The following is a 27,432-nucleotide window of genomic DNA, read 5'->3' on the forward strand; positions in this document are numbered from 1 at the left end:
CTCCTGCTGCTTCAAGGAATGTGTTTGTGTCCAGTGAGCCAAAGCACGGACAGAGACAACGTCCTGTGAGGAGCTGCCTGCAGCTACAGTCGCATTTCTTCATCGAAAGATGTTTCCTTTCATATCTCCTTCAGCATAGGGGAGGTTTTATAGGTTTTATAGGTTTTATAGGTTTGACTTTAAAGCTAGACTGTGTAACTTTATCAGAACAGCAGCCCCTGTGGCCTCATGTGGTAACTACAGTGTGATGGCTGTGGTTATTTCTCAGGAATGGTTGATGCGAGTTGCTTTAATGACGACTATTCTCGAGGGTGAAAGTGCATCCTGGTCCTCAAAGACTGTATTTGTGACACAAATAGTGTGAGTCATCAACATCTGAAGTTTGCTGCTATTAGCCACCATAAGCTACCAAGAGAGGCTTTAGCGGCTAAATCCCTGAGTGTACTGAAGACAGACAGGGTGAGTTTTATCGTTTATGAATTCAATTCTTCATTTGTTAGAGAAATATTGTGTTATTGTGTCTTTCAAAAGTTACATAGTCTTGCTTTAAACTTGTTCTTTCACTAATATTTACCTTTATTTTCATGCTGTGTTAATAAAGCTGCAAGACGGGATTGTTTTGAAAACGTGTGGCGAGTTCAAGTAAACTCTGACATCTGAGATTTGAAAGTTGGCTTTCGAGCAGCAAAAAAAAACTTTACAAGGACTTTTTCATTTTTACAATATTCATGTTTGCCTACATTGCGTGTTCTGAATTTAATGTCTCGACAACACCAGCTTGTGAATCCTCTGCTTTGACGGATGAATGCTGATTTATCGCGCGTCTGACCAAACAAAAAACGCCACTATGTCAACGACTGGCTAATCCTGAACTAAAGCCACCTCCTCTCTAAATTCACCATTTCATTTAGTTCCCTGTGAATCCGTTGGAGGAGACTGGTGTGAAACATAGAAACAACTGTCTGAGTGTTGTTCAGGCACCCAGTTATTATAAATCGCCTCATTTTCTCGTCTGAATCTCGTCTCATGAATCAGATTTGATTTCTTATAAACATTTGTCTAACAAAGAACACAAAGGGAAAGTATCAAAACACAAGCTTTGATTTTTAAACACGTACACAACACGACGGATCTCCATACACAAGACGCATTAATATACGAAACCTTTAAAAGAAAACAAATCTACATCATCTCACAATATTAAATATAAACAACCTTTTCAAAAAAATAATCTCTGTGCCGAGTGTCCATTGTGTTGATAAAAGCAGGTTTTCTGTGTGCTAAATGGAGACTTGTTCTGTCCCACCTGGGACGATAACATCTTTGAAAGTTAGTTATTTATCTCCATCAGGTGTGCTTTTATGAATCAACATGAAACATTCACTTGAAAGATAAAAATCATTTTTGTCTTTTTCCCAATTTTCTTTAAATGTGTGAGGTCTCAGTCTACAGCCTCCATGTCCTCCATCCAGAGTTAAAAGTCTCCGTCTCTTGTCCACATCCACCACATCCTCCCCACCACCTCCACCGTGTGTGTGTGTGTGTGTGTGTCTGTGTGTGTAGTTACATGTGTGTTACATGGGGCAGGGGTCGGTCCCTCTCTCTCGTTCCTCCTCTTCCTCCAGGATGCTGGAGCAGTCCATCGCCTCTCCACTGTTTCTCTCAATGCTGGGGACCATCGGAGACCGGCTCTCCCCAAAGTCCTCCTCCTTTTCCTCCTTTTCCTCCTTTTCCTCCCTTTCCTCCTTCCTCTCCTCCACCTCTCCGTCCTCCTCCCCTCCTTGCTGCCTGCAGTAAGGTGGGATCTCAACCACGACGTATTTCTTGGCCCAGCCACTCAGCACCGCTTTCTGCAGGACGTCATTTCCCAAAAGGATTGCGTCCGACCTGGAGTTAATTCCTGAGGAGAGGAAACAAGAGAAACCAACCGCCAAAAGCCACGTTTATACATAAAAATAATATATCTGTAAAATAAGAAAATAAATGAAGAAATATAAAGTACATTTTAAAATGTGAAAATATATTCGTATATAAAATATAAAAAAATATATATATAGCAGAAAAATAAGTATTTCAATTTATTTTATTTCACATTTATTTCTGTATATATTTATTTGTATACTTTTAAATATATATATGTTGCAAATAAATTAGTCTATTTTCATTTGTTTATGTAATTATATAATTGTATTCCTTTTATTTTTCTTTATTCTTCTAAAAACTTATAAAGTTTATATTTATTATTTTGTTATTTGTCTTTATATTTCCACATTTATTTATTATTTATTATACTTTTATGTATTTCCACATTTTGTTTATTTACCTTATTTATAATATTTCTTTTATTTAATCCTCTTTATATTTCCACATTTAATTTATATTTCTTAAATAGATCTACATTGTTTTTCATGGGTCTATGATGAACATTATCAAAATCCGGAGCATCCCAAATGAATAAATGCTAAATAATGTTGCATTGCTGTTTCACGTTTTAAGCTCTTTGCAAGCATCAAAAACGCTTTTTATTTTTATTTTTTGGAACATTTTAAGAGCATTTAAAAAATGCTCAAAGGACACCTCACGGACAACTCACCTAGCAGCGTTGCGGCGAGCTGGCTGGAGTTACAGGCAACAGAACCGTTGTTATTGGTGCTGACATCAGCAGCGAGGTGGAAGGCCTCGGAGCGGGGCAGCTTGGGGGACACCGGTAGAGAGTGACACTGTCTTCCTGGCAGCTGCCGCCAGTAGTAAGACGTCCCCTGTCGGGATCCTCCGGGTCCATGAGCAGACGGCTGGGGACTGAACACGCTCCCCGGAGGCGAGTGGAGGTCAAACACCAGCGAGAAGACCGACTTGCTGGGCACATCGAAAAACTTTATCTTGCCCCCACACAGGTCCTCTCGGGCGGTGAATGGGTTGATCTTGCGGGCTTTGGAGGCTCTCTCAGCAATGGGAGGGGTGTAGTAAGGGTCCTGGACGTTGACCTTTCTCCCTGGCTTACATGAGAAGATGTCCGACTGGCTGCGGCTGAGCCAGATGTTTCGTCGGGGGCGTGGCGATTTCGGAGGGATTTTATCATCCTGGAAACCGAGAGGGTTCAGTCGCTTGAAGCCCTGGATCTTCTCCCCTTGAAGAGACAGATGAGTTTTGTGATGCTTTTTGGCGTAAAAGTTACATAAAACTATAACATTTGATAGTCAAATTCACGAGTTTTAATTCTAGAGGTGTATATTCCTTTTTTGGAGAGAAATAGAGATACCATATATCTTGTTGCTGGTGCTCCGACAGTACAATAGATAATCTAATGACACCACTAGGTGGCAATACAGGCTAAATCCTGTGGAGACAACGGCGGCATACGGCATGAGTTCCTTAAATCCCGGTTCTTCAAATGTTTCCAAACAGAAATCTACACCTAATTGTAGTTGGATCTCAATATTCTCATAAACTGTATGACTGAAAACAGCGATGAAAACAATGGCACGTCTTGAAATGGAGTCACATTATTAAGAAGGAGATTGTTCATACAGGCACAAAAGCAGTGATTTCCCTAGTTTGTAAAAATCAGTTATTCCCAAAGTTGATACATATAAACAAATGAGCTCACCATGAAAACGTCTCATTTTAATCTCCTCTCACATCTCATTTAGTGCTGCACTTCTTAGATTGTGCGTCTCATTTATGCCAGGAAATATCTGAGAGAATTACTCATGTGACTCATGAGGGCCAAAAAAAGACCAAAATGTTTGGCTAAAGAGTGGTTACGCAACAGAAATATTTCCTACTACGATGCTGGTTTTTGAGGAAATGGTGATGTTATCAGATAAACAGAGCGAAGGAGCTGGAGGAGGGAGCAGCACAACTGTCAGATCCAGGTTATGTTTCCCCACATAATAAGATAAAAGATATATGACTTATGCCAACAGACTGTAAATCTAGATGTTAGACTGAACTACACCAGAAGTGTCACATCTATAAACCTGGAACGTCATATGTTCGTGGCTCTCCTTCTTCAAGAACTGAGGAAAAAGGAGCCGTTTTGGCTCGTCTGAACAAAAACATTACATTACTGCCTCCCGACTCCTGGACGGTCAGACATGCAGGCGGCGATACGCTGGACCAAATTAGAAGTGAAACCTGGGCCTGCGTGGATCAAGTATCTCAAAATAGGCATCTAAAAGACTTCTTTGAAGTGCGATACAGTTAAATGTTTGAACAGATTTTATTTGAATCACTTACTGCGGTGCAAAGAACAGGAGATCCAGATGGGAAAAGAGATCTTACTCTGCTGACTAGTAAAGTTTAATATCTTGAACAAACCTGGCTGTGGGTTTGGGTTTGGGGCGAGGACGACAGTGTAAACCGTTTGCTTGTAACTGACTGAATCAAACATGGAATCAACGGCGTGCTTTGCAGGAAGAACTGGTATCGACACGACAAGGGAAACATTGATCAGCCGAGCGGAGGACAGTCTGACTAGATAAGAGGACGAGCAGAGCCTGGAGGGGAAAGGCTAGAGAGGCCATACAGTAAAATAGGTTTCTGTTGCCTTCATTGGATTACAGGATGGTACCCATACAGGAAGTTGCAGGTGTCTTGTAAACAAAAATGAGGGGACTTATATTGACTGTAAAGCTAAAGCTGAAATGACAGAGTGAGACGTCACGCAGCGCCGTTACCTTTGGACACGGTCTTCTTGTCGTTGTCCCCGCTGAGCGGGTCGCACTCGTGCTCCATCTCTTCAACTTTGAGGCCTGCGACAACCCCCTCGAGGTGCCGGACGATGTCCGGGAAGGAAGGACGCAGTTTAGGGTCCATCTAGAGGAAGAAAAAAAACATAAGAGATATGAAACATAAGAGAGATGGAGAAGGATGAGATTTATCAGTATCAGTATTTAACAGTAACGTACACCAACAAGCTCACTTTACATTAAAAAACATGAATAAAATATGACCATGTTTATTATCCAACATTATAATAATAAACATAAACAAACAAGACCAGAGCTGACGCCTTTTACAAGCATTTGCATTTTATTTTACAAGTTGTTTTTCCAGGAAATCTATATTTCTTTATGGCACATAGGGAGATTGTTTTATGGCTTTTATTGGCACTTTACTTTGAAAACATGCAGTTTCTCATCCTAAAGTCACTACAAGGAACTTTTAACTGGTTATGAAACAGTCTAAGTGTAATACTGTTGCCTCTATATGACCTACAGGAGTAAACCAGACCATCAGTGAGCATATTGGCTATTTCTACATAGTTATTCTGTCATTGGGTTCGATCCCAAGCCAAGAGCAGAGCTTCCCCCCCCGCTGGGAGCCAACTCCGACACCACACTGCTGGGGTTGCTGTATTGCTGGGCCCACTGGAGGGAAGGGAGGCCCAGGAGAACCAGGACCAGGACTGTCAGACCCTGCTGCAGTAACATGAGAGGTTTTCTAAAAGGGACTCTATAACACTATCGCTTTTGTCCTCAGGAAACGCCCAAATCAAGACAAGAGGAAAGTTCCTCGCAGTAGCTTTAACATGTCAAGATGTGACATCAAGTGTCTTTGATGAAAATATTGAAAACTGAGGAAAATGCAAAGATATATTATGGTCTAAAGTTGAAGATGAAAAAAGGGGGGAAGCAAAACAAAACAGGGAGGAATAAGAAGAATTAGATCGACAGTTTGGAAGGGGAACAGATATAAGAGGGAGAAAAAACAAGACGGGGGACATAAATGTGGCTAAAGATGAAGACAGCTGATTAATTCATTAAGAAAATTAAAGAATGGGGTGCTGGGGTGTCCTGGAAGACTCCTCAGACAAGGATGAGAAGAGATGGAGGGAGCCAATACAGGATCAATCAGCAGGGGTTCCAAACCCTTTAATGCCCTCAGCCTCTGTGGTTTGTAATTAAAAACCACAGTTCCAGTCCAGTGATTAGGATGTGAGCAAAACCAAAAATAAATTGTATTTGCTTTGGTTTGATTTACTTAATCTCCTCCTGATCTCAATAGTTAAATAAGTTAAATAAATGACGATAGAGAAAAGCCGAGTCTGCCAAGTAACTGATCTAGCTTTTAGTGAACAGAAGACCCCCCCGGATAGTGAACTAAATCAGATTACTCAGATAATCAGATTGCCCCTCTATTCTGAACAACTAATAGTTACTTAAGAAATTAAAAATAAAACAGTGGGAATCCCAAGAAACAACAACAAAGGCTAGCCATTTGGGAAAAGTCTTTCTCCCAACACAGACACATGTTGAGACAGCGTTACAAATACTGAAATGTCTTAATTGAGAGAGTCTGAGTCGGACTGATTGGTGGACTCACATTGCAGCAGTTGAAGGCCAGCTGGAGGAAGTCATGTGGACAGTCTCCAACCATGTGCTGGAACGTGTGATAGTCCAGGCCGAAGTTCTGCTCAGGAGGGAGAGAAGACAGAGCGACGGAGAGAATCGTTAAACAGGAAATCTGTATTTACTATTCTGAAAGTGGGATGAAGGCAAAGATAGACAGAGCTTCATCAGATGTTTGACAGACTGCAGCTCTTCTGCCAAAACCAGCTTCATGTCAAACTAATCCCTCGGACACGCTCCTGCCGAATGCCAAGTTTGCGGTTTGGCTCTGACATTTCGAATAACACTGTGTGGAAAAGAAATGTGCCTGTGGGTTTCCAAAAGCTCAGTTTCATATTTTTACAATATTTTGAAAAAATAATGAATAAACATGCATAAAAAAAACCTGCAAAAAGAGCTGCAGTTGATAAACGGCCGAATACCGATATCAATATTTGAAAACACACGATTCTTATTTTGAAATGATTATACAATAAAGAAAACACCCTAAAAGGCAACACACTGGCCTTTTAAAATCTGCCTCTTATACAATAACCCATATCTGTTTAAGATCATGTATAAATATGTTGGATACATAAATACTGTATGACATAAGCTATAATTGATATTGGTATAAACAGGGTGTGCATCACGGGACGGCAACAGATCAACCTGTGTACAAAGCAAACAGGCGGAGTGATACGAGGTGGACAACAGGTGAGAATAGAGGAGCGCTCACCTCCGTGCGGGGAAGGAAGTCGGGGTCAGCCTGGACCCGTGCAATGACCTCACACAGGATGATCCCAAAGGAGAACACATCGGTCTGAAAACAACAGAGACACACGTTAAGACATGAAAACACCAAAAAAAATGTCCTCATTGGTTTCAAACTGGTTTAATATAAAGTAAAAAAAACATGTGGAACTCCCTGATATTCTCTAACTTATGCTACAGATGCACCAAACTCTCTGAGCTCCAATTTCACAGAAATTCCAAGATCAGTAAAAACTGTGCATCTTCATCCGACCTTATTTTGTTTTCTATGCATCATTGGTGATTTACTTTAATCTGTATCCTATGTTTTGCTGGTTATTATGATCATTTTCCCTGTTTTTCTTTACATTTAATTAAAACTCATCTAATATAATCATACTTGAGTTTAACTTTATTCATCCCGAAGGAGATTCTTGTGTCAGAGATTGATCAAAGACAACAGAAGATTGTTATTTAAAAATACTAAAATAGTCAGTTATTTCCACATCATCTCAGTTTATACCACTACTTGCTACTCGAGGTTAGAGGTTCTTGACTTTACCTTCTCGTCGTAGGGTTCATTTCTCAGGACCTCTGGAGCCATCCAGAAAGGAGAACCAACCACTGACAGTTTCTCTACTTCAGCACTACACACACACACACACACGGATCACGTACAACATGTTAATGTATTTGGTACATTATAATGAGGAAGCCATTTGTGTCAGATAAAACTTCAGAGGCTCCGAGGCATTTTGTGGGAGTGTGTGAAGTCATCTCTTCCAAATGTCTCTGTAACATTAATAAGAACAACCTGCGAGATAAAAGAAGCTAATAAGCTCACTGTGTCCCCGGATGCATCCGTTTAGATTTAGATAAGGTGAAGTCGACCAGAGCTTTCATCTCAATGTCATTCTCTGGCAAAAACCAAACCTTCTCAATTAAAACACACTAGATTTACCGCGTCGCCGTTTTATGGCTCCGCGAGAACGAAGAGCTCGGACAACAGACGTCCCACAAAACATAACGCCTCCGGCCTCCGCTGTCGCCCGCAGGAGGCGTAACAATATATATGTAGCTACATTACATCTGTGCATTATTCACACATGTTCACACACATGCATAGATACACAATATTAAATAAATGCTCAGCTGTTTTCTGAGTCGCGTCAACTCTGTTCCTGAAGATGTTTTAGAAGATAATCGTCTCTCCTTCATTGTGCTACTGCAGCATTACAGTAACACAACCCTGCACTGATGGTATCCTCCTGTTATCAAAACACTAAAGTTAGGAATGTGATCTGTACGGCTTACTGGTAATGTCAGTGCCAGACACACCCGCTTTAATAAATAACCCGTCGCTGGTATGAGGAGGAGGAACACGCTCAAGTGAGTTACAAACAGCTGGAACAGGAAAAACAGAATTTGGACATTTTCTCTTTTTATGGCTATTTTAAAGAAGTTGCCCCCAGATGTTATACATCACAGCTTGTCAATGAGAAGATTAACTCCTGGTGTAAAATGAGGGGCAGTATATACCAACAAACTGCCCGGTCACACATCAAGCAGACAAAGAACAACTCTAACACGCCATTGGAGTCGTGTTTCGCCACCTAAATAAAGTCTAATATTCTTCTTTTATGGGCTTTAACTGCTGAATGCTCGGCTTTCTTCTTCAGCCACTCACACACACTAGCTGTCTGTTTACCGTTTGGTGATTGGCAGGTAGTTTATGGGTTTGTGTACAACTTGACGGGAGTTAATGAGAGTAGCTTGAGACTCAACTACGTAATTGTGCCAGTAAAAACCAAAACGGCTCATTTCTCGCTTCACATTCATCAGATTCAACGTTAATATCGAAAGTAGAGAATAATGAATTAGTAAGGCTTACTATAAAACAGATGAGCTTCCAGAAGATTTATATTTTTCATTGAAGTCCTTCTTTTATTTGGTATATTTATTACTGTTCCAATCTCAAAATACAATCCTTTATATCCTCTGTGAACATACATGGATATAATTCCATATTTTTATACGTAAATGTAAAGGAGCATCGACACAACTATATACTGGATGCATGATCGTCTTCGGACCGATACAAATGAAAGAAACGGAGCACATCTTACGGATTGGTGGGGATCTTTTCTGCGAGGCCAAAGTCTCCCACCACTGCTGTGTAGCCGCTGTCCTCACATTTGATCAGGCAGTTCTGTGAACACACAAAAGCATCGTCATCATTTTCTCATGTTTCGTTGAGGAAGTTGTGACAGAATGATTAGAAGAAAAATGAAATTGTGGGACAACAATTTTGAGTCAAAACCTCCACTTCCTGATTGAAGTTAGGGCCTTTTTTTCCCCTTCTCATTCTCTGTAGATTATAAAATAGGAAATAACAGGACATGAATATGCACAGATATGAAGATCGGACTCTTCCTCCTTCTCTAAACGGAACTATCTGTAAATCTACAGTTACCGTAGATGTTACAATAGTTCATATTACCCAAGCCGTTCTGTAACTGCACTGTAAAAAACTGAATGTGCACAACAACATGACAGCTAACAATCCGACATTTGGAAGCCTTTTATACTGAGTTGAGCTGAACGATAATGTTCTATATATACTCACAATTTGTTTCTACTTGGTGATAATGGGTTAGAGTGCTGTACTTTGCTGCTTCAGTGTACGGTTCATGTTTGCTTTACAGCCGTCACTTTGCCCTTTATACCTCTACATCACAGCCTTTCTCCTTTGCCTTTCTTGTACTTAAGTTATAGTTTATAACTTATCACAATGTTAGGATATAGCATAAAGTTACAGTTGGAAGGAGAGATGTCTGGAACAAGTACATTACATTAAATAGAATATATAAAAAGTGACATTTGCTTTGTCTATTGAGCTTCATGACTGAGATATGAGTCATAACAAATTAATTTGAGGAACTATAAACTGCTCTGACCGCATCATTTATATTTTTTATTCTTATCTTAGACAGGCAATGGACACGAGTCAACAGCAGAGTGAATGCTGCCCCCCCGCTCCCTGCCAGCTCCATGCCAACATGGCTCCGGGTCAAGTTGGAAAACTAGAAGCTGTCTGGTACAGATTATCACATCGGACTGTGACACTGTGTTCTTTACAGAGAGGTTATCGGGTGTAGGAGTAAAAGAGATACGTGTGTCAGGACACCTCACACCTCGAACATTTGTATCTGACAGCGAAGACGAGTCTTATGTTCACAGATTGCTGTTATCCTCGGACCAAACACAGATATTGCACTGTGAGCTGTCAAAAGCAGTAATACTTGAATATATACTGTACAGTACTTTGCAGAAATACTAGGCCAATGGAGATGTAAAAATACAAATTTACAGGAAATGCTAATGTGTTGTACCGAGGCCCTCGAGAAGGCCTGCAGTTCTATTTAGAGCTACGGTTTCTCCTCTTAACAACCAATTAGCCGCCGAGCTAACCTTGGAGGTGAGGTCCCGGTGGAATATGCCTTTGGAGTGCAAGTAGGACAAACCGCTGGCGATCTCGGAGGCCAGTTTCACCCTCGTGGGCCAACTCAGGTGTTTGTTGCTGTCTATAAGCTGCTCCAGGTTTCCACCGTTGATGTACTGGAGAAAGACAAAGAGACACACACACACACACACACACACACACACACACACACACACACGTAAATCAGAAAGAATATGAATAAAACAACATAAACAAAGCTGCATAAAGCCATCATATTAGCGAGCTGGGGGAAGATGTCAGACCACATTTCACAGGAAATGAATGTGAGATGTTGTAGACGTAGTGTCAAAACACTCGACTGGTTAGTTGCCTTGAAAATGCATCGGTCAACCGGTGACACGTTTAAACTACATAAAGATAAGGGACTAATGACATTAGACCAATTAACCGTCTATCCAGCTGGCTCACAGAGTGGATGCCTGATTGGTGACAGTGGCCCTGGGGGGGCTTGTATCAAGCAAAAGGCTGAATAAAATCTGGCTGGCAGCTTTGTTCAACTGGCTCTCAGAACTGCTAGTTTCCCACGTGCATGAATGTGGACCGGCTGAAGATTGGGCAGCCAAGAGGACAAATCAGCTCAGTGGGTTTAAAAGTGTCCGGGGTCCTTCACTCTGCCTGTCGGCTTTGATCCAGAATAACTTGTCTGACCTCGCTGCTCGCTTGCATGCAGACACACAGACGCACTAATCCCATGTCACATATCACGCACAACAGTGGTTAACTCGACAGAGAATTAGGACATAAGGGGGCTGCTGCTGAAGTCTCTACTTCTTCACGCGACTGAATAAAGTGGTTGTTGAGTAAACTGGTTCTTTTTTTATCGGTTTAGCCCTCAAGTGCCAGACAACAAAATTAATTAATTAATTCCATCCTCCATTCAAATACTAAATAGCAACACGTAGTATTATATGATATGATTTTATTGGGGACTAATATATTGCGACCTGATTATATTTTATGGTTTGATTATAACTGGTTTTATCTTTTAGAAACAATTTTCTTTTCTTTTCATATTTTTCAGAACTTCTGTCTCAAATTCAACATGTAAATTTAAGCAATTTAAGTGATGCAGCTGCTTGGAGCCAAAGACAAATTTCCTTTCTTATCTTTTCTTATCGTCCGATTAATTCTAATTCTAAAATGATCTCATCCTATATTTACAGTGAGTATTAAATGAATTCGTCTTGGGAAAATTGGTGAAGATAATATAACCCGACCAAGACAATGACAATATCAACTCAATCAGAAGCCTTCTTACCACAAAGACCATTATTACTACTAAGCTGTGCGTGACTTTTCCAGCTGAAAGCAGGTTGACGTCCCTAATCATCTCTTTAGACCACTTAAATCTTAAATGCTGTCATGGTTCAGCAAGGACAAGGACGACATCAACAGATAACAACTAGTTATCAATCAGTAGCCTCTTTAAGAAGGTATCCTTGTACATTCGGGATTTCATTTGAAGAAGAATAAAAATACAGAATAAACATATTCACATTCGATTGAAGCCCAGAATCTCTTATATGGAAGTTAAATTCATTGCGACACAGTTAGCTCAGACAGTCGATGTCAGTATGTCACCTAATGTGTGGAAATGCTTCTGCTAGAATGTCGCCTGATGAAGATAAGAAGTGAGCTGAACTATTGTCTCACATATGATCTACACTTAGGCCTACAACCATTTGATCAGCCTGGTACTCTATTTAAATTAAATCTTTGGATCCTATAGAGTGAAACATCCATTAATAAAAATACTCCACCAGACATGAATACTCTGTCATGTCTACTGCGTCTTTTATTTATTGCTATTATTTAGAAATGTCTGTGGACGAAAAGATAAACCAATGCTTTAAAAACATTGAGCTCCCTGCCACACACACACACACACACACACACACACAAATCAAGATGTCAGAGGATTACAGTATTTGTCCAACAAATTCCTCATTTCTCAACATCTGTTGTCTGCCTGGTTGAGAGGGGAAACTCTACTGGAGAGACAATTAAAACTCAGACTAATCCAACTTCCTCCCTTTATCATCTCATTTAAGATCCAGACAGCAGCCATTTTATTCTCACGCTCACAGAATATGCTGCGAGGGCAAGGTGTGCCTGATCCAATATGCCAATCACACGCTTTAGTGAAAGAGTGCACCTGCTGTGTACGGTATTTTTCCTGGAATTTGCGTCATCCTATTTGCAGAGTTACTGATATACCGCAGTAATTACTTGACGGAGCACATGTTTGAGCCATGTACGGGCCTCGCCATCATCGTGTTCAACCTAGATTGCCCAGGAAATGAGAAACATGCTGTTTCGGAAATTGTTTCCGCTACACTGTCTGTGTTTCAGGTTTTAAAAAGAAAACCTGGAAATACTCAAAACAGAAAGATCCTTGTTTGCTGGGAGCAGCTTCAAACAGCAGCATAATCCTGCCAAGGGTCATGAATTACCGTTAGCCCAGATTATGCTCGCAGGAGCCTTTCCTATGAAGTGCATTGGATTGAGAGTCAGCGGAGACAAAGCGAGGCTTGGTGCTCAGTGGGTCTGTAAGTGGGTGATGCAGCACCCCGGGGTGCCTTGAAGACGAGCAAAGCTGTGCCGTGAAATGAATCATATCACTGTTTATTTATTGTACATTTATAGAGACGTTTTTTTTCACAGTGACCGTCAGAACAAGCGGTAAAAAGAGCTAAAAGAAAATACTGACACATCGCAGCCCTCAACACAGTCTGACACACTGAATCTGAGCCGAGCAATACAAATAAAATCAGAGCGAACACTGTTTGGCTCACTGCTTAATGGACAGGTTTTGGCTGCTTGAGGAAGAAGGATATCCATCGTCTTAATAGCTGTGGTATTGCGCGTTGTTCTTAATTCTGAAGAAATACGTGCTTCAAACAGTTTTCTTTTGCCTAAATTCTGTTTGTTCTGCAGTGGTCTGTGGATTTGCATGCGTCCGTGCGTGCGTGAGAGACGGCGAGTTTCTCGACGTAGCTTTGGGCCACGCAGTAACTTAATTCTCTATTTCCTCTGAGCACGGCCTCATAGTGGGGGTCAGGTAACAAAACAGCATGAGCCTGCTACCGGGGTCAGAGACTTCAGCTTGCTCCTGACACGACACAACAGGATCTGTTTACCCTGCAGCAGGAAAACAAGACCTACCGCAGTGTGCGTGTATGTATATTTATACGTCTAACAATGTTTGGGTTCACTTTGCAACTGCAGTATAGGAAGAAAAATGTGTGTGTGTGTGTATTTGGCATCTTAAGATGTGTTCTGTTCCTGCAGAAAGTTGGTGTTTGTCTTTGTTTGTCAGAGCTACAATAAGAGCATTCACTGAGCAAAGCGACAGTATAATCACGGACATGTGCGAGCGCCTGGAAGCATTTCTAACAGTGTGCGCTTTCTTCCAGAGTGCGATGAATCAAATGTTTTGTACCATCTGTCCACAGTTACGTGTATTTGCAGCACAAACGTGTTTACAGTTACATCGGTCGTGAATGTGTGTTTTTGTGCACCGATACGTGAACGGACCACGGGACATAAAACATCATCCCACGGCTCCGGACATCACGCTTCTTTTAATTATCTGGGAATTATTGTCTCTATTAGAGCTAGAGTGGGTACTGGAGAAACACTTTTGTTATAGTTGTTGAAATGTTCTTTGCATCCAGACAGAAAACAACAAATCGATTTTTTGGAGCTAGTGCTGCTAGCGAGTTTTTCGGTTGCATTTAAAGTGGTCAAAAACTCAAAAAATGTCAAAACAGTTGCTGATTAATTTACATTAATTGCATAATCATGTCAGCTTAACCCGAAATTCTTCTATAATTGTCATATCTAGAATGCATCATTTAGCAGTGTTTCCTATGATACCCTGCTAATGGTTCTAAATATGAATTGAAGAATATTTTCAGACTTCTGTGTTTGTCAGACGAGTGATTTTCTATTTTAACGGTGGTCTTGAGAAGTTGTATTTATCCCATAGGAGTTATTGCGTAACCCCCCGACAGAAGCTCAGTGCAATATCGACACAAATATCCTCTTTTACATCCTGTCAGAGTGCATCTGCTTCACATTGGCTCAGTGTATTTTTAGAGCAGAAAAAACTAAAGACAACCAAAACTAATTCAAGGAGCAACTCGCGACCACAGGAATGCCCTATTAATTAGGTTTCAGGTTATATTTGTACTTTGTACCTCACATTTCTCTCCCAAAAAAGGAGAAATATGCCACGGCTTTTTCATGAAGGAGATAAATATATCAACTGCTCATCAAGCATTTTGCCTGACTAATTAATGATCATGACAAACACACAGTCATCTGTCCCTCTCTCACACAAACACAGGTTAAATATAGTCTTTGTGTCAGAAAATACACACAACCTCAAGCTTTTCTGAAGGATTTTATCAGCTGCTTGTATCACAAGTATCTCTCCCTCTTCCTCTCACACACACACACACACACAGCCTAAGTGTTACACTTTGGAACATTAAGTTCTTTTAGTTTTCCACAATTACAGACCAGCGTGCTTCTCTGTTGTGCTCATGATGACGTGATGTTCACTTGAAAATAGTACGAACATAAACAAACACGTGGGTGTCTCAGTTCACAGGAAGCATTGGAACATAGCGAACCAGTGCACTATACCCTTCATTAGTAGGGACACTTTGATCTCACTTATTGTGAGTCTGTAACAAAGATTTAATGTGAAATGTGTGTTTTCATACCTCGGTCAGAGCGTGAAGCTGGCCCTCGTGGACACACACTCCCTTGAACCTGCAAAACCACAGAAGACATGCAGGATTAAGTGCTCATAATTCCATGATTCAATCTTTGAGATAACACAAGGACATGTGTTAGACTTTGACAGGAAGCAATTAAATCAAGAGCATTGAGGCTGTCTCACTTATCTTCCCAGTACATCAACCCTTTTGGCTTCCCTTAGCTCAAGCGCTTGCTCTACATGCAAATGAGTCATGTATATGAAAATAATGTGGAAATATCGAACCATAACACTTGCATGACCCTCTGTGCAGCGAGTAAACAGAGAAAGCAGGAAGAGCAGTTGAGAAAAGATTAAAATTCCAGCGGGCAAGACGAGACAAGTGATTACTGCCAGACTGTCTGTTATCAGCGGGATAATAACAGCTCCGTTGCTTCACCTGCATACCATCCATTTCTCCCTAAAGCAAGCCTATCAATTTCTACATTCTTAATAAACACAAGCGGAATCTTCCGCAATGCTCTTTTGCTTGTGTGTGTTGCTCCATCACATTGGATGCCAGTATATCAGAGAAAAGCCTTGTTTTTAGCTTCATGACAATGCTTTTTTTTAACTTTTTTTAATGCATTTTAAGCCGAAGAGGTTGGAGAATATCCTAAAGCCAAAAAAGGACCATGCACCCCTTTAACTAAAGTGAAACAATGTGTGTGAGCAGAGCCACTTTGTTCACGAGCAGCGTTGAAGGCCTCGTAATTCTCAAGGCAATGAAAAGGTTGACTTTGTGGGTCCTTGTTGGGTTTTTAGCTAACAATGACCCCCTCAGTGTCTGCTCGTTAACACACAGACACACTCGCACAATACACTTGGCTCAACAAAGATGGTATTGTAAAAGATACTGCGTGTGTGTATGCACAAGAACACACACACACACACACACACACACACACACACACACATCTATGCATGTATGTGCGTGTTAATACACACATACACACACACACACACACACTCTCCCACACAGGAGCCCAGAGCAGAATGTGAGCTGGACAGAACATGTTTACTACAAGAAAGCAAACAGTGATACTATTCTGGGCTGCTGAAGTCATTTGAATTCTCATCGCTATAAACTTTTATTTAGTCTACAGACTTTTCCTTTTCCTGTCATAAATTGCGAGGCAAGGTCCATTTATTTGTGTAGCACCTTTTAAATACAGAGGCAGTTTAAAATGTTTTACATAAGAGGAAGAAGTGCATCAGAAAAACAATTACAATTTAGATTTTCCTAAATTCAATAAAGGACATAAAATTCAGCGGAGACATTAAAACAAAAAGGGACCGCAGGACCACAGGGGGATTTTTCATCTAAATTTGAGAGAGTTAAAGTTAAGGGCGCCTTTAAGATCATAGAGAAGTTGGTTCCATCTGTTCTCAGCTTCGTAGCTAAAAGCAGTTTCACTGTTTGTGTCATCGACACAAACCTCCAGACAGACTTGCTCTCAGTGGCCTTTGGTTGCTCTTAGCAGTTTTAAAGTTTTAGCATTCAAAATAATGCATTTCTTTATAAATTGCTCTGACAAAGTTTGTGCACACTCGCTGTTCACTTGTACTTGCGAAGCACTTTGTTCAACTCTGGTTGTTTTTAAACTTGCTATTTAAATAAACTCTACTATTGTGACACAAAAATATGTGGTTGATATTCTGCAGCCACCGCTATAAAAAACTGCTGGCTGTTGATGGAACCCGAAAGCTTCAGGGACCACAGAGTCAGGCGTACGGCGCTTACACAGCATCATGCTTTGCTCATTTAGTTTGGCCAATCATTGACTGGAAATCCCCAAAAAAAAAAAATGAACCTGAATGTTCAGAGCTTTGTCCTGTTCACTTGTCACAGAAAAGGGTCCTCCTCGCCTTTTGCCTCCAGGCAGCTGCTGCAGCTCTAACAGGAGCTGGCAGTTAATAGGCTCCGAGTTTTGACACAGTTTCTAGCCAAATCCAAAGGAAACGGGTCACAACCACAGACTCATGAGCCAGTGAGAGAGGCAGACACTAATATAATATCACACAAAGCGCCAGGTGTTAAAAGAAATGACTAATATAATGAGTAACGTCATTTGTGCGGAAATATTGGGGATTTTCTCTCCAATTTATTATTAGCCTTAAAATAAGCCTTGTGTGAATGTATTCATTCCAAATGATTATCGCATCTTATTGTTGAATCTGTGACAATGAACTGATACTTGACAGGCCATTTGGATTAGACTTTTAAACAATAATCAGTTTCTTTGACCGGGGCCAAATCTGAACACTTTCAGTAAGCCTCTTGGATATAATGAGTTTGTCAGTTATTCAGTTACCAACCTGAGTATGTACGGATGGGAGAGCCGGTTCATTAGCTGGACCTCCCTCAACATGTTAGCTCTGTTGCTGCTGAGCTTGTTCATCTTCAGAGCCATCACTTGGTCTGAAGCCCGATGACGTACCTGTAAAACAGTCAAACGATGCCACATTTAAAATGAAGTCAAGTGCAACAGAACAAAGGGCTGAATCCCAGTACCTGCGCTATGTTAACTATATTCTGGTGGCTGCAAAAACAAAACTGGGATTATATAAGACAAAAGAAATCAACACATTGAAGCTTTTCTATTATGGTGCCTTCAGGCTCATGCAGCAGAGAAACAGAGGAAGCAGAAAAGGACGGCAGCTCATAAAAGAGAACTGAAATGGGGTCAGACACCGCTGACCAGCCATGACAAAGTCGACGTGTCAACCCAGAGCTGCACAATCAATTTTGTATTATTGAGCAATGGGATTTTAGTTTCCATCTAAATGTTAGATGGCGGTAGCGTCACCATCCACCCATCCACCCATCCACCCATCCACCCACCCATCCACCCATTTACCCATCCATGGGTGGCTGGAGCCGATCCCAGCATGCCTCTGGTGGAAGGCAAGCAAACACTAGACAGGTCACGACATGAAGACAACACCGACTTCCTACTGACGTTTCAAACAGTACAAATGTGGCCACAGCAAGAGAAGTCAAATGGTTTTGTTTCTCAAATCTTTGAAAAATATTAATATTACTGAATTACTGTTGTGATCACATTACGAAAAAAAGCTAAATGTAAACAATGTCTGGTTGGAGTAAATTCCAAGTATAGAAAAGTATACATGTGCATGTATGAACTGTCTATAAGTCAGACTGTTTCATGAATTACACACAATAATACAGTAGTAGTAGTAGTAGTAGTGCAAAATACACATTGGAATATACTGGAATAAATAACTAATGTAACAGGTTGCTATATAAACAGCGTAGGTGGATATGTATAGTATATGTATAAATGCCAGTTTACAGTATACTCCGTATACAGCAGCTTATACTGGTATTATGTTAGTAATGCGTTAAAAAGATTAAAGCCAAGAAAACTTGGACAAAATAAAAAATAAAGAAACTAGTGCATAGTTGTCAATACAAAATAAAATATAAAAACACTCCTAACATGCCTTTTACCTCTTGTCCTCTTGAAAAAAAACAGGCAGTGTTATGTGTTCAAGAGTGAATTTGTAATTCAAAGATGTAAATTTGAAGTAATTCCAAACACACCATTGAACAGGGTGCAAAGCCTCTGAAAGAGCTCTAAACACAGTTAATCTCTCTAATGAAGCAAATACAAATGAGTGTGCTGTAAACGTTGGCTCCCATTAAAGACGGGGGAGTCCCATGATGCATGTCTATTCATCGCCCCCGATCACTTCCCAACCTTTGAAATAGGAAAGTGACCTGAGGTCTTCACACCGCAGGTTTTAAAAGCACAACCAAGCATTGCATTAATTACCAAGAATTAGGTTTCTTTCCGAGTACACTCCTGTGGGTGCAGATAGGAAATATCAACCTGCAAACCACAGAGAGCAGCGCTCCAAATGACTGAGCTGCTGCAGACTCTTACTAACGCACTTCCTGACAGCAGAAACGTAATCAGACCATGATGCAGGTTTTAATACAATAGTCTGAAAGGCCTAAATATATACTCCTGCGTCTGAAGGTGGGGAGTCTGCAGCAACAAAGAGCCCATTCAAACATTATCAAGAGCTCCCCAGTACAGGAAATCATTGGGAAGCTTCATAGATATTAGACTAGAGCTGCTTACTGTCACATTACATCAACAGCTTGACTATTTTAAACCACTAAAGACGTGATGTATGAAAAAAAGGGAGGTGTCAATGCTGCCAACATGCACTTGTGACACGGTATGTATGATTAGACATGCGTGTACCTTAACAGAAATGGTGGCGCATAATTTGGTTAGCCCGCATTTTTCTTGGGTAATCATTGCAAACAGCAGAAGACAACAGCTCAGAGTGGGAAAATCCTACAAAAGGTGCATCTATGGAAATATGTTGCACTATAAGTCATATTCATAACAGTGGGCGGCTTCAAATCATCTGCTAACACGGTGGTTCTCTGTGTTGGGATGCAAGATCATTTTTAGGGATCAAAAAGGTTGAGAACCTCCATCATCACAGCCACGATGACGGATGGGCAGTTTCACTTACTTACAGCCGGTACGGGACTGGACAGTTGGGTCTATATTAGTTATACAGGAGGTGTTAAAATAAAAAGGCAATGGACATGTCTGTTGCTGTGAAAAGCAAAGTTATCAAATCCCTCCATATATATATAGCAGAAAAAGAACAACAGATCACAGACGTTGGGAGTGTTCTGTGTACGCTACTCTCTTCCTCGGTCTGTCTCGTACATGCAGAGACAGAAATCGCTCTGTTTCAAGTTCAAAGGAAAGGGGGCCTGGCTAAGAGCCGACGGGCTCCACCACAGGACGGCAGAAACAACAGATGGCCACTCCTCTGAAGGCCTCCTCCCCCACATCCTGGGTCTATCCTCCTCCTCCTCCTCCTCCGACCCCCCATTCCTCACTCTTCACATCCCCCCATCTGCATGTATTCCTGATCCCCCTCGTTCTCCTCCTCGCTGTGGCCTCCGACAAACCGTCGCCCCTAATCCTCATCTACTCATCTCCCCCAGTACTCAAGCCCAAGTTCTTCTTCTTCTTCTTCTTCTCTCTCTAATATCTCTTGAAAATATACCAAATATACCAAAACCGTTCCTCCCTTATCTCCTCTTCCTAGCCAAAGCTCTAGAAAACCTCTACATCCCCTTCTTCTCCAGAATTGCGCTCTTTAGATGAAAACATCCCCATTTTTCATCCCCTTCAATAGTCTTGCCATGATCTCCCACATCAGTAGCTTGTCCTCCTCCGGTTCCTCCCTCTCTTAGCCTCAACCTCTGTCACCATTAATTTCACCGCCTTTTTGTTCCCGTCTCTGTCTGTCATCCTCCTCGACTTTAGGCTTTTCATCATTCTGCTCCATTTCCCCTTCTCTCGGTTTACCTATGCATTCCTCTCTCTCTCTCACAGAAAAAAGAAACTATTAACGGATATTTCCATTACTCAACTAGAGGGCACGGTGGTACTTAGAATAAATTGCACACTGGAAGCACGGCCCACGTAGATGTGTTGGTTAGCTTGATTATGTGTCTGAAGTTTAAATTGTGTCTGAACATGTATGAGAGCCTCAACTGGTTTAGATGGTAAGTGATCTATCCTAGATCTATAGAGCTAGATAAATGACGTTCTATTACAGTTGTTTTCCTCACTTCTGATTTGAAACAATACTCTTTATGAGCCATTACGGTCATGATTCAACTATTAGCATACATTTTCCTAAATAATAGAACTGCACAGTGCACACTTAGCTTCAAACAGACAATTTACAACCTGCATCACACCTCCTAAATATAAATACATTGTTTTATATAGTTTAATAAAGCGTTTTGTAAAGCATGTGTCCGCCAGTGTTTATTGTATAAAGTTATGGTTTATAGTCTCAGTCTTTTATATAATCTATATCATATCTATGGAGAGAGAAGGGTCACAATGTAAGTGGTGTGGCAGAAAGTTGTGGATGATATTCGGGCAACTATACTCTTCACCGGGTCACCATCAAAAAACTGAAGCTGAAACGCAGTTTTAAAAACAGCAGCACGACAGCAAAGTGGCCGAACTTGTTTCACTGATACCTGCTGTGAATGTGGATGTCTCTGTAGTTCACTCACTCACAGCGCTGTGCGTTATGAATAAGCTCCAGTATCACAGTCCCACAATGGGCTGTTTCTGACAGCTGGGTTACAATAAAGAAATGGCTTAATATGGCTGTTAAATATCCATTAAATATTCCATGATTTGCTCCAATACATATCTTTAAAGGTCAGCCTGGGTCGTCCCAACACTCGCCAATAACTGTCAGACGCCATCAACATTATGATCAATCAGCATGACGCTGAGTTGGTGCCCGACAGTGAGACACAATGGAAACTGAATTTCAAACCACTTCACCAATCCAATAGAGATCTCCTGTTACATCGATGTACAGTAGAGGGCTTAGCGGTGTGCACTGAGACCATATTACAATTCCAATAAACACATACAGCGGAAGATAGAAGCCCTTGTTAATTATAATACATAATTAATAAATACTGCTAAATTAAACAGAGCCTGGCTCAATGTCTTCTAGGCCATTATTCTTCATTAATCCGGTTATTCCCATTCATGTGCGAGAGACCACAAACATACTTGTCAACTTTATTCTCCGTGTTAAACCTTTACATAACAAGAGGTCAGTCCTGCATGTACACAGTGGTGTGTGGTCACAACGTCAAAGGCCATGCTTGCTTATTTCAGCTCCTCTGCTAGACGAGTGGTCCTCATCTACATCACACTGAATCATGCCCTACTTTCACACAGTTACGGCGGCTTTGTTAATACAACCAACAAGACTAAATAAATGCATCTGCTGATGCTTGATTGGTTAACATCACCAACCAAACAAATAATGCCAAACATGCTCGGCTGGAGGGGGAGGAAACTAAATAACGGGGTCAATAAGTCTGTGTTTAAGTGATGTCTTTGAAGTGACTGCAGTCTAACTTGACCTGAAACTGTCTGAGTGAAGACCAAGATACCTCAGAAACAATCAAGTCTCTGACCCACCAAGCATATTAACATGACATGATCACATCATATGGAATATTACTTCGGTTTTAACAGTTTAAGTTTGTATAAATGCTATTTTCTAGTGAAGGCCATGCATGCACAACAAGTTCCCTTTTATTCCTATGACTATTAATCCTGACCATTGCACAAAAGGCACGAGCACGACTTCCGTCACGTAGCAGGAGAAAATAAATCAATCCCAGGGTCAAATGAGTATGTGTCAGACAGAGTGTCTGACCTATGATGATCCACCCTGGCTGGGTGGGAAGGAGTGAGGCGTGAATAGAAAATGAGGTCTAAGCTCAGAGACTGAACGTGGCAAAAGATAAAGTCAATCAAGAAAAGGCAAGACAATCAAGGAGAGCCTATGGAATCCCAGAGAACTGTATAATCTCCACCAACCTTATAGACATCAGAGAAGAATCCAGAGCCAATCCACTCGCAGGTGAAGTCATCAAGGCGCGTCAGACAGGAGAAGGCACTGATGAGGGCTCTGTAGGATGAGGGCCACACCCTGCCCACCTGGAGAAGACGAGAACTGACTGGCATCAACAGGTAAGGATCTTCTATGTGATGCTGAAGGGCCGCTGCTGCAACTTGCTTGTGCAGATATTTGAGACAGAGGTGGATAATGTTGCCTTTAAGTGGGGCAAGAAACTAGATGCATGGACTGATTGCACCAGAATAAACTGATTTTCTCAAACCTGAAAACCCTCAAAACCTTCCAAGAACATGAATTCAAACATTCAACAGTGCAAAAATTACGTAGCCAAATAGCCAAAAACACAGATTGGAAAGAAATGGTTAATGATGATGATGATTATTATTATTAATTGTGCACACAATTGTCCTACTGATGGCATAAAATCAAACAACAACAATCTTTATCAGAACAACAATAAGTATCCTTTAACCTCACACAATGCACGACTTGTAGGCCCATAGACCTGATTATTAATATTGTGTGTGTATCAGAACTCAACGAGAAATGTTTTTCTTTCCAAAGCCATCAAGAACGTGGAAACGATAGAGTGTATTTATTTTTAACTCTTAACCGTGTGTACTATAATGTGCTGTATGCTCTGCACATGTGAAACGCGTCCTACTAACCCTAAATAAAGAACAGCGACTGACCTGTGACGGCGGGCCCGTGCCCATCTCGCCGACCCCTAACCCTCCGAAACCATCTCTGTCCTCGTTGATGCGTTCGGGTCGCGTGGGAAGCCCAGCGATGGAGTTGCGTTTATTCCGGTCCATGGCGATGTGAAAGACGGTGACACCAGTGAGGGTAATATGGGCCTTTTTCTGTAATGTACCCACATGACAAGAGGACTAGATTGTTTTAAAGGTGCCGGGGGTTCCACGGCAGCGCAGACTTCACTCAGTTTGTGTCCTGGGAGAGAATATGTCACACACATAGACTTCAGTCTGATATTTTGGTTCAGGGCGCCCCTGGTGACACACCCTGGCTGGATCCAAGATGTTTCCCACTACTCCAGTTCCTCACTGCTCGTAAGTGGGGAGTCCACCAGGATGAGAGGGTTTTCACATGTTTGACGGATGTATTGTGAGCCTAGAGAAAGAAAACACAAAACTCAATTTAGCATCATTTCTGTGGTTTTATATTAAGAGTACAATGGTTGAGTTTATTGTTCATAGACAAACAGTTATGTCTAAAAGGATACATCTATTTTGTGAATCCTATTTTCCCAGTAAAGAATGGTGTTGAGGCATGACACATTACAGACACTTTCAAACATCCAACAAAAGCTGCCACGCAGTAATTTATTTAAAAGGTTTGGCTATTTAACAGACCGGGCCTTGCATTAGGATGGATGAGACAAGCCACTATTGCTCAACAGGCCCAAATGTAATGGCTGTAATAGGGGCCGATTGTCCAATTATGGGAGATTAGCCAAGGAATAGCTCAGGTCCTGGACCTTTCTGCCATCCAAAACAAAACCAGCAGGGTACAAAGGGTAACGGGAAAGGGAGCCTGTGGCTAAAGGTCTTTACACTCCCAAACAATGTGGCTTTCATATCTATGTTTTAAGAACACTTTACTCCACAGTGCGATCTCATGGTTGTAAATATGTTTTTCCAATACTTTGAAAGAGAGAGCAAACTCCACAGAGTACCTGTAATGATTGGCAGAAAATTAATTGGCAACTATTTTGATGATCAATTAATCATTGAAGTTATTGTTGAAGCAGAAATGCAGAATATTTCTTCATTCCAGCCCATTAATTGGGAGGTTTTGTGCTTTTTCACTGATTATTGAAAGTTTAGTATCTGTTGAGTTTGGACTGTTGGTTGGACACTTTGGGATTTAGGAACTTTTTAACCAACTGTTCCTTCAAGTACTTGTGTCCCACAATGAGCTCATGCATATCATAAAAAAAAGGTAATGGAGTTCACACTATCACTTTTAATACTACATAGCCTGCCATCGTGTACTCTGAGATTTATGCCGCCCCCACACGCAGCAATAACACATCGCAGTCGTATACGTCTGATGTAATCAATTTACAATGTGTACACAAGACACAGCCGGACTCGTTCAGTAAAACGTGTTCCAGTAAATGGGAAGGAAGAGTGGAAAATGAAAAAGGAATATTCTGAAGCGACCTACATTCAACCAAAGCAGAAACAATCAGAGTCAATGTTAGACCAAGGAGAGGTCTCTTGAGATGCGATACTAAAAACAGCTTTAAGATGACACGGACAGATTCTGCCTTGGTCCGTTAGCATTACATCACAGACACTAGACGAGAGAGTTTCTGCAGAACGAGCGGACAACTTCTGACATCATTCTCTGGCCCATGCCACATCCTTTAAAAAGGCTTTTCATCATCCTCCATCTTTTTTACTCTTCACTGACGCTTTGTTTTCTGCGTTGTTGGAAGTCGTACGGAAGGAATAAAAGTGCCAGGGCCAAGAAAAATGCAAAACCACAAGTGCCCGGGCCGAGGCTATTCTCTCTCATTTAAGTAGCTTCGCCATCCAAGAGCGAGAACGGACACGTTTAGTCCACGTCGTTTAATCTGAGTAGGTCAGCAAGTAAAATATTACATTACAGTCATTTAGCAGACGCTTTCATCCAAAGCACAGCTACAGGAGCAATTTTGGGGTTAAGTGTCTTGCTCAAGGACACATCTACATGAGAGTCTGAGCCGGGGATCAAACCTCCAATCCTCTGATTGAAGGACGGTCCTGCTATCCATTTCGCCACAATATAAATTCACCATTGTTTCAAAACAGCTAGAAGCAGAGAAGAGCTTGTGTGCCCACACTCACCTACATCAGCGGTCAAAGCCACCGAGTCTGAGTAAACAAACTTCCTACGCTCACTAGAATTTCAGTCACGCAAAATGATGCAAACTACTAAATATGCTGAACTCTACAAGATACCGTGGGCGGGTAAAACAAATCTATCTCGTTGAGGATGATCTTCCAAACCTAAAGCAGTATACTGAGAAGAGATTCTAACACACACACACACACTTCTGCGGTAAACATTCAAGAAACTACAAGAAAATCTACCCTAGCCACATTCTACAAAACAACAATACCATTTAAAAATAAGATCACACAGTCCTGGAATACAGAGCAATATGTTATAACTGTACTGCAGGGAATCGTCTTGATGCAAGTGATTAGAAAGAAAAATTGACAAGCCACCAGCGTGCACTACTATATTTGTTTCTAAACTATAGCCTGCTGCCCTCATATTCAAAGGGAAAGGATTTATGCCACCACAGCAAAGGGACTCGGCGTGGAAAAGGGAGGAATTTGAAAAGCTTTTTTTGGTCTGTAAAATGTGGCTTGTTGCTGCTCCAAAACATCTGGGACATCTCCACAGCAGCCTCGGGCCAAATGTTTCTAACAGTAGTTTTTTTTGGTGGGGGGGGGGGGGGCTGAACACTATCCAGCTGTGTCCTGGCGGATTACAGACTAATAGAAAATGTCAGCAATAAATCAAAAACGTAAGTGATGTTATAATGATAGGTTGCAGGAAGGGTTAAAGTGCCTCTGGAGGGCAAGAGGAATTAAATGGGCGTGTGTGAGAGACAGTTATTTGAGTGTGTGTGTGTGTGTGTGTGTGTGTGTGTGTGTGTGTGTGTGTGTGTGTGTGTGTGTGTGTGTGTGAGAGTGTGAGTGTGAGTGTGTGCGTGTGTGTGTGTGTGTGTGTGTAAAGAAGAAATCACACTGATTTAAATAAGACAACATCTACTGATACTGATACACTGTTCTCGGAGTAACTGTATGGATCCTAGTATTCAGACAGCTGAGAGGTCTCTTGTTCACCCAAAAAAAAAAAAGCAATCTTTGTCCAGTAAATGAGCAAGGTCACATTCAACTAAAAGTGGATAGAAGCCTCTTATCTGACCACTATTGTGTTGAACTGCAACGACATACGAGCCGCCGCATACCTGTCATTCTTCCAGGGTTTAAAGTAATGAACGAGTCTATGGGGCGGAACAAAAACCTGCCCATTATCTTGATCCCACGGACAGTTAATGAGTCAGTGCTGCCAAAACAGCTCTGATACAACAAGTCGTATTAAGTAGAGGTGCTTAGATGAGTAAAAAGAGCTGGATCAACGCCAGAGAGAAAATGTAAACAAACAAACAACAGTCAATATTGTCTTGTACTGATAAAGTTTAGCTCACTTACCTGATGTTACTTCATGGAGATGTTTACAGCAGTTGAAGCTGGGTGCCATGCCTTCCTCGTGTAGCATTTATCACAGACGAGAAGCGAAACCCTTCGACAGCAGAACAGCTGAGTGTGGCTAGTTTGTCAACAAAACTCTAAGCTAAGCCAAGAGCTAACAAACATTAGCCTGATCCACCAAACACACAACATAAAAACAGGAAGTTTTTCGTCGCCAGCGGTAGAAGAAGTCCCCAATTCCCCCAAAAGGTTGAATGCTCAAAGCGATGTCGAAGTCTGCTTCTGTCGTCCTTGTTGCCACAAAAGAGCAAAGTACGATGTTTGTTGCACCGCCCGGGATAGTAT

The 27,432-nt window shown here is 41.3% G+C and overlaps 1 protein-coding gene across 1 annotated transcript; it reads right to left on the minus strand.

Moving 5' to 3' along the window:
• On the minus strand, nt 1–27,432 carry tesk2 (testis associated actin remodelling kinase 2). Its single transcript, XM_079173549.1, has 13 exons — nt 27,088–27,432; nt 23,545–23,983; nt 22,813–22,932; nt 17,696–17,817; nt 15,342–15,390; nt 10,557–10,703; nt 9,212–9,294; nt 7,648–7,732; nt 7,072–7,155; nt 6,328–6,414; nt 4,680–4,818; nt 2,594–3,127; nt 1–1,900 (listed from the first exon to the last, which is right to left on the minus strand). The coding sequence occupies exons 2-13, from the start codon at nt 23,665–23,667 to the stop codon at nt 1,575–1,577; spliced, it is 1,899 nt and encodes a 632-aa protein (XP_079029675.1). The 5' UTR covers nt 23,668–23,983; nt 27,088–27,432; the 3' UTR covers nt 1–1,574.

The sequence above is a fragment of the Pholis gunnellus genome (assembly GCF_910591455.1).
Source record: "Pholis gunnellus genome assembly, chromosome: 14".
Lineage (NCBI taxonomy): Eukaryota > Metazoa > Chordata > Actinopteri > Perciformes > Pholidae > Pholis > Pholis gunnellus.

What these genes read in the sequence shown, in the direction of transcription:
- tesk2 (XM_079173549.1), bottom strand. Translation starts at nt 23,667, where the DNA reads ATGGACCGGAATAAACGCAACTCCATCGCTGGGCTTCCCACGCGACCC. An exon ending in ACCGGGACCTCACCTCCAAG is followed by an intron (nt 9,295 to 10,556) that starts GTTAGCTCGGCG and finishes GTGTGTTCACAG; the next exon opens with AACTGCCTGATCAAATGTGA. An exon ending in ATGAACCCTACGACGAGAAG is followed by an intron (nt 7,156 to 7,647) that starts GTAAAGTCAAGA and finishes TGTTGTTTTCAG; the next exon opens with ACCGATGTGTTCTCCTTTGG.